Below are 12264 nucleotides of genomic sequence, written 5' to 3'. Positions count from 1 at the left end.
CCATGGTTTTCCTTCATCTGCCAGCTATACAGCAATCATCCCTGAAATGCAGTTCCCGAGTGTAGGTAGAGAATAGTAAAGAATGTGAAGTGGTTCTTTTAAAATTATTTGTTTTGTTTGTTTGTTTTAAAAACAGCCCTTATTAACTCTCCCTTCCACTGATTCTACTGTAAACTCATAAAAGCCTTTTTTTTTTTTTTTTTTTTTTTTTTTTTTTTTTTTTTAGAAAGCAGATTCATAGACACTCAGCAGGTAAAATGTTCCCACAAAAAGAAAAAATACAAACAGAGCAATCCGATTTCTCCTCTTGCCTTCAACTATCTAGAGCATGTGAGAGTGGTAACGTTTCTGTACTTGAATGAAAATGGCTAACCTAGTTTTTGAAAAGTTCTTTTTGATAATGCAGAATTGCATACACTTTATACCTGGAGTAATTAAAAACTGTATGTGGGGGAAATACTGGGGTGAAATGGTCTAGATTCTGTATGCTGCAGGTGTCTGAGCACGTCTGCTAGCCCTCCACAATGGTAAAGGAGGAAAAAGAAGTCCAGATTTGAGTCCTCAGAATCCTGTTCCTGTAACAATGGCCAAAAGGTGCTCGTGTAGTCCTGCAACAGAACTGAAATCCCAGGGAAAGCCCAGCCACCTGTGGCTTCAGGGGAGGACTCCCTACCTCCTTACACCCCCATTCTGGGCAGCTGCTTCCAGCCACCTGACCAGCGAGGAAGGCCTGGGCCCTTGGAAGGGGGAGCTGGACCAACCGAGTTCATGGGAGTTTTCTATGCTTTTGTTTTATTTTCAACGTAAAGATGTGCGAACTGTGGGACCCCACCTGTTATGGAGAGCACTTGTTTGTTCAGCTAGAAAGGGCCCCCCTGGTTCTGCTCCGTTGCGGGTTTGTGCAGCAGCGGCTCAGAGGCCCAGCGGAGCGTGCACTGCGCCCACTCACGGCAGCTGCGACAAGAACAGAAGCAAGCGGATGTCGTCTGCTGTGGGTGGGGAAGGCCCGGGGCGGGCAGGCCGGGAGGGGCGTGGGTTCCAGAGGCAGGAGGGAGAGTCAGGGAGTTTTTTTATTTTTATTTTTTTGTTGTTTTCTTTTTTTTGTCTTTTTTATTTTTTTATGATTTTTTTTTTTGTGTGTGTTGTTGTTGTTTGCTATACCGTGAGGTCATAGCCATCATTCCGCTAATAGAAACTGACAGGACATGAGACAGAACTATCTGAGGAACACACACAATGACTAGAAATATATATATATAGAGAGAGACAGTGAAAAGACTTAGTTTACCTCTGAGAAACCATCCCCCCCAAATAAATCCTGTATTAACAAGTGCAAAAACAAAACAAACAGATAAACCCAAATCAAAAGGAAAGCAAAGAAAACCTCCAAACATTAAAACACAGTGTATAAAATGGTGTGAGAAATTGAAGTCACTTTCCAGCCTTTTAGTCCATAAAAAGCTGTGTGTGTGTGTCCTTGTTTGGATTCAGGTCCCTCTGTTCCAGTTTGGCCCTCCAGGCCCTGCACGAAGTGATGCGCGGGTCGGAGCACCCAGGCCATGATGCCAGTGGCCAGGGCGGCAGGCATGCTCCAGGGTCCAGTGTCCCTACTCCTTGCTGGCCGAGCGCTCATCAAGTGCGTGGACGCCCCCGAAGCCCAGGGCTGTGGCGTTCTGTGCCGCCGAGGCCGTGAGAACTGTGTGAAGGAGCATCAGCACAAGGACACACAGTCTGAGTCTGCTGGGGCCCAGCCTGGGTGCTGCTGAAGCAGGGAGCGACGTCCTGGGACAGGAGCCGCCTCTGTCCACCGTCCCCTTGTAGAGGGTGTTGGATTTTGCCTCTCTCCTGACGTCACAGCATTCTGGTTCATCATTGGTTAGAAAGGTTTCGTAGAGCCCTGGGGGGTGAAGAAAGGGCAAGGTTAACAGGCGAGAGGAAGATGGGTAGGAAGGCGCTCAGGGCAGACGGCAGCGTGTACTTTAACATCTGATCCACAACATCTTACAGCAATGGAACATTTTGTAAAGGAGAGTCAAGTCCATACAATCTGGGTCAATGGTCAACCGTGCTCTCAAACCAGTACTTTGAGGTTCCTCATGCTCTTATTGTACTCTTGGTGGTCATCCATGAAAGTTCTGTGTTGTGATGAATACAGGATAAAAGATTTCATTAGGTCAAAACCAGAACCTGAGGTTCTGGATCAACTTGGTGACCAGGAACATTCAACCACCATTTTCTCTTTAACAGGAATGTGATTAATTAATGCAATGCGTAAAGTGACACCCACTAGTTACGAGTTAGCATATTTAGCATATTTTATTTATGAAACCACCAACAAATCATAATACCAGAGCTACAGGAACCATGTTACTAATCACGTCCCCTCAGGAACCTCACCAAGGCTCACATCTCCCTTTCTTGCTGAATGGGCTTAACATCTACACACCCAAAGCGTGACCATTTCCTTTTGTAAATACTTCTCTTATTCTTCCATTTGCTATTCTATTGATGACTGCCTACATTGAAGCCTGTATTGTCTTTTGCCTGGACCACTGGGGGAGGAGTCTCTGTCTCATCCTTCTCCCTTTCCCATCCTCCAACATCACTTTTTAGTGATTGTGGGTCTAGCTCACTCTCTCTTTCTCTCTTATTCTCTCTTCCTTTTTTCTCTTCCCTCACCACAGAATCTCTCCTCTTTCTGCCTTCTCTTTTCCCTTCTTCTTCTAAAAACACACATTGTTCTTATTTTTAAATTGATAAGTGGAGACTTTCGAAGTGATGAAAAAGAATAAAACAACTGGCTATCTAAACCTTCCAATCTCATTTCTTGATAGATTATAAAATTTTTACGTGGTCGCTTAAGCCATTTTGTATCCTTTTTTTTTTTACTTGACTGAAACATTTTTTCATGAGATTTAGCATGAAGTTTCTACACAAATTTTATTCTGTTACTCTCAAGCTTGAAAAACTTAAAAATGACGATAGAGTAATTGTTAGGATTCAATACGATGTCACATGTAAAGTGCTTGGCTCAGTGCCTGGCACAGAGAAATAACTTGAAAAATTTGACTACTGTGAATTATAATCACTATTAATAGTGCCTCATTGACTCGACCTTACTCATGAAATCTAGTCTCCTTTCCTTTCTCTCCAGACTCACTGCTCAGTGCTCCAGACATCCTCAACTCTTGGCTGATCTCAGAACACGTGACACTTCCACCCACATATGTACCACGGCTCAAGCTTCCTTTCTGAAATTTTCTCCATCAATTCATAGAAGTAACTCTCATTTCTCCTTCAGGTTCAGCTCACAGGGAATTCCCTTTGTGACGCCTATATTCATAGTCCTGGGCACCTAGTGCATTTTGTGTAACTCTTCAATAGAGCAATTATTATTTTTTCTTTTAATCACAATTGCTCATTTTCATGTCAATTTCCTTACTTATGTGTCACCATAAGAGCAAGAACTATATAGTATCAGCCTCGTGTTCCCAATATGTTGCAGAATGCCTGAATAAAATAGGTACTTAATGAGATTTGTTACATGAATAAGCTCAATATATATTTATTCAATAAAGAGTCTATTAAATAATATACACTGCAATCTTCAGTTTCTTTAAAAAAGTGACCAAGATATCCTTATAATGATGCTTACAATATTCATTTCTTCTTAGGCATTCAAAGGTAAACTTCACCTTCGCCTAGGTAGAATATGGAAAAAAAACTGAATTAATGAGGTCTGCAGCTCTGATATTTTTATTGTATGTATTTTATTATTTTTTCAAATAAGATACCTCACTGGTAGACTAATCATTTATTGAAGTATACGTCTTCCAAAATTATATTCTACAAAGAAGACAGTTTATAGTTAAGATTATAACAATAGAAATCTAAAGGTCATTTAGGTCAACATTTTAGAATGGTAACAGTCAGAATATCTTTAACAATGTCATCCAGGTAAGAAGCTCTTCCAAAGTTGCTCAGAAGCCAGGTCACTGATTTAGACCTAAAGTCATTTCAGAAGAAATAAGGCAATTTGTTCAGGTCAATCAATGTACTCTTCTTTTGGACTAAAAAAAATTAATACTCTTTCTTTTTACATTGTCCATCTTTTTAATAAGAATTTTTATTCAGAGTTATCCATGCATATTAGTAATCAAATAATTCTACAATATATTTTATAAGAAAAAATTCCTCCACCTCCTCCATCCCAAATTCTTCCTTCTCAGAGGCAAATATTGCACTTTTTTATTTGTTTCTGTATTGGCTCCATTTCTGGAAATAACCTGTTTTATACTTTTCATGATTTTTCATTTTTTATCACTATCACTTGTAGATTCCTCCCACCCCAACCCCGCCACAGGACATGTGAGGATAAAACATTCATTCTGCACCTTCTCCAGCCCATAGGTGACCCCCTTCCTCTATGGTAGCATGTTTAATACTCGGTGTTCCTTTATTGGGATGCTGTAAAAACAATTGTCAACTCAGACGTGCAGTAAACTTTCATTTTCCATTCCAATTGATTCCACTTTGTTTTTCCTAGAGCTAATACTTACTAATTCTTAGAGTTTTCTACATCGTTACTAATTCAGCACCCATTACGTTGGCAGCTCTTTCCTACCAGTTGTATTTTCCTGAAGAACTATCTCCTGTAGTCTTTTACCATCTGGACTGGTGGCTTTTATGCCTAATGCATAGATTCCAGCCTGAAAACTCCAGTGAACCTTCCTCTTGGGGCTGCTGGCTGCCTCTTTCCCGTGGATTTCCTATCTCCCGTTCCTTACACCTCTTTACTCATTTTGGTGGACTGGGTATCTAGTATTTTCATAAGGACAAACTCTTGGGAGTAAATTTCTGAGAAGCTGTATGCCTAAAAATGTTTACCTCACGTTTAATGGATTGTTTGGCTGAGTATGGAATTCTGGCTTAGAAATTCTTATAATTCAGCTTTATTTGAGCGATACCCCCATATTTAGTTGTTGAACCTCTGGGACCTGTCCTATAATATTCGTATCATCTCCCTTGTTCATCACTTCATCCCTTGCTCTGCTCTCTGGAGGATGTGGTGAGCTTTACCATAAAATAATTTTACTGAGTTTTTCTTTTTTTAAAAAAATCACATTTTAATTTCAAGAGCTCTTTTATATACTCTGAATTTCTTTTTTCAAGTGACTGTTCTCATTTCACAGTTGCAATACATTCTTTTATTACTCTGAGATTTTTACAGCACTTTTATTTGTCGTGTTTTATTTCCTCCCTGCAGGCATTCTTTTTTCTCCAGATCGTTTTTTTCTTCTTTGTTTGTCTCTTACTTTTTACGTGGGAAGCCCTCCTCACGTCTGTCACCCAGTCCAACAACGTTCTCCAACCATCTCCAAAAAATAGTTCCCCTCCCACAAAGAAATATGCCAGCACTTTTCTCTGGAGAGGGAGGCATGGGTTATGGAGATCTGACAGCCTCATATACAGACTTCCACCTGGTCTCCCTTATGTTGTCACCTCCTCCGAAGCATTTCATGCTGTCAATTCCTGTGTCTGGAGAGAGTCTTGTATGAAAATCTGGTTGACTCTTTGCTTCCTCTCTGCTGCTTTAGCATTCACTTTTCTAGGTGTCAGCAAATCCTTTCACATGCACCAATTTTCTTTCTAGTTTCTAAGAGGATTTGGTTGTTGTCTCCTTATCCATTCTTCTCTCCTTTTGGATTTATGCCTCATAACGATGTCTTTTCTTTTGGGTCTGCCTAGGAAACTTTACTGCACTTTTCTCTACATTGGTCTGCTTTGTCCTGATCTCTGACTCACTCCTTCAGCCAGGAATGCTGCCTGTGGCTGGATTCTGCCTCAGTGTCTCCCCAGAAACTGAAGGCACAGGGCATCTGCGAAGGGCCAAGCCAGCCTCGGATTTTTTTCCCTCTGTGGAACCCTTGTTCCCTAACTCCCTCACAGGTACAGTTCTGAGTTCTCTCTAGTAAACCGTCTGGATACAGATGCTTCCTGGGAAAGCCTACCTATAGCAGCCAACCCTTCCTCATCCTTCAAAGAAACTATAAGAACATATTACTTAATTAAAAATGTTCTCAAATAATCTCATTGCACAAACATATAAGAGATCGGGATTAGGAAAGGAAAAGAGCAATTTTTTCAGTTAATGAAATGTTGTTCTTCTACAGTTTGCTACAAAATGTTCTATCTGCAATCTCTAATGAATCATTACCTATTTGACATTGAAAATAATAGCAGTAGCAATTATTCTATCTTATAGTACCAACCTCATGAATTATTTCTGAGTATTAAATAATACACATAAACTGTCTAGAACAGTGCCTGGCAGGTAGTAAAATGTCACGTAATATTAATTATTCCTCTTATACGTTGGGATAAATAGTAGAGTCAGAATTTATTATTAGGAAGGGCTTTAAAGAACATCTAATTCAAATTCTTTTTCTGTTTTCAATTAGTCTAAGCCACTCACAGAAAAGCCTTATTTTTTACAACTCAAAACAATTATTCTAGTATAGTCAGTATAAATAACATCTAAGGGCAGGAAAGACATTCTAAGGAAATCCTTAAAATAAACACATATTATTTCAATATAACCCTTCATTATCTCATTAATTTACATTTTGCCATCTTTAAATCCAGGAATATGAGACTAATTTTTCAAATATTTGAATTAGTAATATGCTTTATAATATCTTTCCAAATGCAAAAGTTTAGAAAACAGTGAAGCAAAAAGAAGGGGGAAAATTACCCCAAACCTAATTTCATTTAGATGAAAAAAGAAACAAGAAGAAACTGTTGGAATTTGTTTCCTCAACTTTTTACTAACATGGACACACATATACCGTCAGACCTCGTTTTATTGCATTTCACTTTATCGAGCTTCACAGATATTGTGTTTTTTACAAATTGAAAGTTTGTGGTGACTATCCAGCAAGTCTAAGGTGCCACTTCCTTCTATTTTTCATTTGCTCACTTTGTGTCTCTGTGCCACAGACTGGTAATTCTTGCAGTATTTCAAACGTTTTCACTTTATTATATTTGTTATGATGATCTGTGATTGGTGATCTTTGATGTTACTACCAAAATTGCTTTGGGGGCGCCACAAACGGCATCCACATAAGGTGGCAAACTTAATCAATAAATGTGGTGTGTTTGCTCCACCGACTGGCCATTCCCCATCTCTCCCCCTCTCCCTCAGGCCTCCCTATTCCCTGAGACAAAACAATATTGAAATTAGGCCAATGAATAACCCTACAATGGCCTCTAAGTGTTCAAGTGAAAGGAAGGGTCACATGTCTCTCACTTTATATCAAAAGCTAGAAATGACTAAGCTTAGTGAGGAAGGCATGTTGAAAACTGAGATAGGCTGAAACCTAGACCTTTTGTGCAAAACAGTCAGATTGTGAATGCAAAGGAAATCTTCTCGCAGGAAGTTAAATGTCTACTCCAGTGAACACAGGAATAATGAGAAAGTGAAACAGCCTTAGTGCTGATATGGAGAAAGTTTGAGCGGTCTGGATAGAAGATCAAACCAGCCACAACATTAGGCAAAGCCTAATCCAGAGCAAGGCCCCATCCCTCTTCAATTCTGTGAAGGCTGAGAGAGGGGAGGAAGCTGTAGAAGAAAACTTGGAAGCTACCAGAGGTTGGTTGATGTGGTTTAAGGAAAGAAGCCGTCACCATAACATAGAAGTGCAAGGTGAAGCAGCAAGTACTGCTGTAGAAGCTGCAACAAGTTATCCAGAAGATCTAGCTAAGAGAATTAATGAAGGTAGTTACACTAAACAAGAGATTTTCAATGTAGATAAAACAGCCTTATACTGGAGGAAGATGCCATTTAGACTTTCATGGCTAGACAGAAGTCAATGCCTTTAAGCGTCAAAGGACAGGCTGACTCTCTTATTAGGCGCTAAAGTAGCTGGTGACTTTGAATTGAAGCCAGTGCTCATTTACCATTTCTAAAATCCTTAAGAATTATGCTAAGTCTAATTTGCTCATTCTATTAGTGGAACAACAAAGCCTGGGTGACAGTGCATCTGTTTACTGAATATTTTAAGCCCACTACTGCAACCTACTGCTCAGAAAAAGATTCCTTTCAAAATGTTACTGCTCATTGACAATGCACCTGGTCACCCAAGAGCTCTGATGGAAATGGACAATGAGATTAATGCTATTTCCATGTCTGCTAACATGACATCCATTCTGTAGCCCATGGATCAAGGAGTAATTTTTACTTTCAAGTTATTACTTTTAAGTAATAACTTAAAAAATTCATTTTGTAAGGCTGTAGATGCCATAGGTAGTGATTCCTCTGAGGGATCTGGGCAAAGTCAGTTGAAAACCTTTTGGAAAGGATTCATCACTAGAGACACTATTAAGAACATTCCTGATTCACGGGAAGAAGTCAAAGTATCAACATTAACAGGAGTTTGGAAGAAGTTGGTTCCAACTCTCATGGATGACTTTCAGGGGTTCAAGACTTCAGTGCAGGATGTAACTACGGAGGTGGTAGAAATAGCAAGAGAACTAGAATTAGAAGTGGAGCCTGAAGATATGACTGAATTGCAGCCATCTCATGATCAAACTTGAAAGGATAAGGAGTTGTTTCCTATAGATGAGCAAAGAAAGTGATTTAACGTTATCTCCATTCATTTGAGCATCTTTGATATATCATGGTCCATTATTTTAATTTTTCTTGATCTTTTTATATTTTTCTCTGCACTGTGTTCTACATCTAAGAGTTTCACAATGATTGGAAAGGGGAGTTCCATCCATTTACCCTTACCATCAGATCTGTAGTGCTTGCTCTTGCCTTCATCCTCATATAATAACATTTCCAAACATTTAAAAATGTTTCTTTACCATTCCCTTTGTTGTCTATCATTTGCTGTGTGAACTTAGGTGTGTATCTTTTCATAATTTGTTAAATATGTGCAGTTATTCATTCTCCTAGAATTACATTTTAAAAACATCACACACACTTGGGCAAGTTTGTCTAATTATCAGGATCATTGATGAGGAAGTTATCTAAATTTTACTTCCTCCAACTCCTAATCCCTCTTCATTTGGGGGGGCTCTATAACCAGATGTTTGAAACTTATTTATTGTCAAATTACTAACATTTTTATATCTTCCCTTCCAGTAATGATTAATAACATTTGCATATTGTTTTATATGTACCTTATTCACGGATTATCTGGTTGCAATTAACAGAAACTCACAGGAGCTAATTTAGGCAACAAAATGAAACAAAACCTAGAGCAGCTAATGGGAGGAATATGTGAAAAATTCAAGCCTATTCTATGAGATACAAGACTGAGAGCACACAAGGGAACATGAAGAACTAAATTAAGAAATAGCATGGCCATCAGAAGTAGGGGTGCCCCTTATAGCACCGGAATGATCTCTGTTTCCTGCAGCACATCTCCCTCATTTATCTTTGGGCTTTTTCATGGAGATAGGACTTCATTGTTTTGTTCTCTTAATTCAATGTCATAGGGGACTGACTGGAATTGCTGGGTTCCAGTGACATGCTCCTGGGGATGCAGATCGACTTATTTGACTGGTTTATGCTGATCTCATCAGCCACACCAGAGAGAGCTTCCCACAGAACAAACGTAGCTGTGCATGTAGGTTCACTCTCTGAAAGAAAAACGTGAAGTCAGTGTTTTTCTTTCTGCTCAAATCTGATATTTTCCACCTTGGAGCTTGTAGGCTATTTCCTCCATTCTCAAAATTCAAGAATGTTTGGAATTTGATCTAATTTCCTTAATTTTGCCAGAGTGGGAAGAACCACTTTAATCTGCCAGTAAGAGTGTCTCTAAGCTCAGGAAAGATATTTCCCAGTCTTCGTTTGGTCGTTATTTCTTTTGTTTACTGTGTATTATGTGTTTTCAATTTATCACATTCCCTCTCATCATTTTTATAGTTTGGGTCTCCACCTTGGACTTTACCTCTGTCTTCTTCAAGCTTATCCTCCACTTTGCTTACTTCAATCTCTGTATGGTTGATACTATAAGTGTATAACATATTTGCAATTGTTTTCTGTTGCCCTGCAATATATATATATATATATATATGTATATATATGTATTATATATATTAATCTAAATTAATTGTTATGTTTGCCTGATTCCCAGCCAAATTTCCTTTCCATGTTTCTCCCCTTGTTTTAAAGGGTCTATATGTCCTTGAATTTTATTGAGAGCAGATGCTGTCTAAAATTACCCTTGTAGTAACTTTTCTTAAATATATGCTATCATTCTGTCTCTCAAACTCTGTCTTCCTTCTTTTATGTGAAGTATATTTTATTAGGTTCCATATTTCATTTTCTCTGTGTTAAAAGTTGAATAGATTTGCCCTCCAAATGTATCTTAAATACCTAAATCCTAGTACCTCAAAAGGTGACCTTATTTGGAAATAAGATTTTAAGAGACTTAATCAACTTAAGATGAGGTCATCAGCAGGGTGTGGAGGGTAGGTGTGCATAATCCACTATGACTTTTGCTGGTTTTTGTTTTGCTTTGTTTGTTTTTATGTTGGAAGTGAGTACCTTCATAATTCTATACAGTGTGTTCATATGTCTATTTCTTAATCCAGTGATTTTAGATCATATCTATTCTCAACTGACAAAGTTGAGTAGATCCATTTCTGTATAGTTCTCTCCTATCCCATTAATCTCATATCTGGCCAGCCATTGCTTTTGTTCTAAACTATGGTTACATCTTCTTACATGTTTTCATTCTGTATGTTAATTTTGAAAATTGAAAGTGAAAGAAAAAAAATTCTTAGAGTTCATGTCATGCCATTTCATTACAGTAATATCATTCGAAGAATTTAAAATATCAGGCAAAATAGATGATTACTTTATATATTTTATCAATTCATAAAAATCATAAAAATTTTAGATAGCTTTATATTTGACTCACAATTCTCTTGCACATTTTTTCTGAGATTCTAGTTGTCTTTCATTCTTCATATAATCAGGAAAAATATTATATCTTCATCCCTATGTCACTAAATCCATTTCATAATCATAACAATTTCAGTGTTCTAATATGAACAGGTTATTTTCGATGCACAGATATTATCTTATGATTTATTTTACTCCACCATGAATATTGAGAGCCTACATTACCCTCTTTCTTGTAACACTCTTTTGTTTTACTAGAGTAAAACTACAAGTAATGTTTCAGATGGGATATGTAGAAGGTAAACTTTCAAGAATATACACATTTAATTGAAACAGACTTCATTCTCCTATTTGAAAGACATTTTGCCTGGGTATAGGATCCCAGACTCACAATCTCTTCTTCTGATAACTTTGGAGGCATTACTCATTGCATCCTAGGGTCCAGTGCTGTGGGAGAAAACTATGACTGTATTTGTTTCCTGTCAATGTAGCAAATTACTACACATTAGTAGCCTGAAACACTACTCAATTATTTACTCACACTTCTGTAGGTCACAATCTAGGAGGGTTGGCTGGTTTCTCTGCTCAGTGTTAGCAAGGCCAAGATCGAGATGCTGGCAGGGCTGAAGTCCTTTTCAGGGTCTCTAGGGGGGAATTCACTTCTAAGCTCATTCAGGTTGCTGGCAGAGTTTGGTTCTCCATGCTTCTAGGACTGAGGTCCTTGCTTGCTGTTGGATGGGGCTGTTCTCAGACTCTAGAGGCCATCCTCATCCCTGGGCTCATCCTCCTCCATCTTCAAAGCCAACAGTGACAGTGTGGAGTCTTTCTCATTCTTCTAACCTCTCTGACCTCCCCTTCAGCCCCATCTTACCTGAATGTTACATTGTGTCTTTATGACTGACTCTGCCTTCGCTGCTTTTCAGAGCCTGTGTGATTAGATGGGACCCACCTAGATGATCCAGGATAATCTCCATATCTCACAACCACAACCTTAATCATAGCTGCAAAGTCCATTTTGCCATGTAACACACTCACAGGCTCTGGGCATTAGTTCATGGGCATCTTTTTTGGGGGAAGCCATTATCCAGACTCACATCCATGCCACATGCAAAAACTCCTTACCCTACCCCAAGGTCCCAAGTCTCAACCCAATACAACTCCAAGTGCAGAAATCTCCCCTAAGTCTCCTCAGTTCAAAACCCACAAATTTCATTATCTGTATCACCTAAATTAGGTATTGATGTGACTCTAAGCATAATCCATCCCAGGATAAAATTCCTCTCCATCTGTGAAACCAGAAAGTAAGTTATCTGCTCCCAACACATGATGGTGAGACAGGCATAGAC

At 38.8% G+C, this 12264-nt stretch overlaps 1 protein-coding gene across 1 annotated transcript in view; it reads right to left on the bottom strand.

Moving 5' to 3' along the window:
* Nucleotides 1-1607: 1607 nt before the first annotated feature.
* Nucleotides 1608-12264, bottom strand: part of NALF1 (NALCN channel auxiliary factor 1) — a gene marked incomplete at both ends in the record, with an annotated part of 589883 nt that continues 579226 nt past the window's right edge. Inside the window, one exon of the mRNA XM_079721789.1 lies at nucleotides 1608-1897. Within this exon, the coding sequence (XP_079577915.1) occupies nucleotides 1608-1897 (290 nt within the window). The remainder of the gene's footprint in view (nucleotides 1898-12264) is intronic.

This window comes from Hyperoodon ampullatus, assembly GCF_949752795.1.
Source record: "Hyperoodon ampullatus genome assembly, chromosome: 16".
Taxonomy (NCBI): Eukaryota; Metazoa; Chordata; class Mammalia; order Artiodactyla; family Ziphiidae; genus Hyperoodon; species Hyperoodon ampullatus.
Note: the sequence above shows the minus strand (reverse complement) of the source record. Positions and strands in the feature narration are given on the sequence as shown.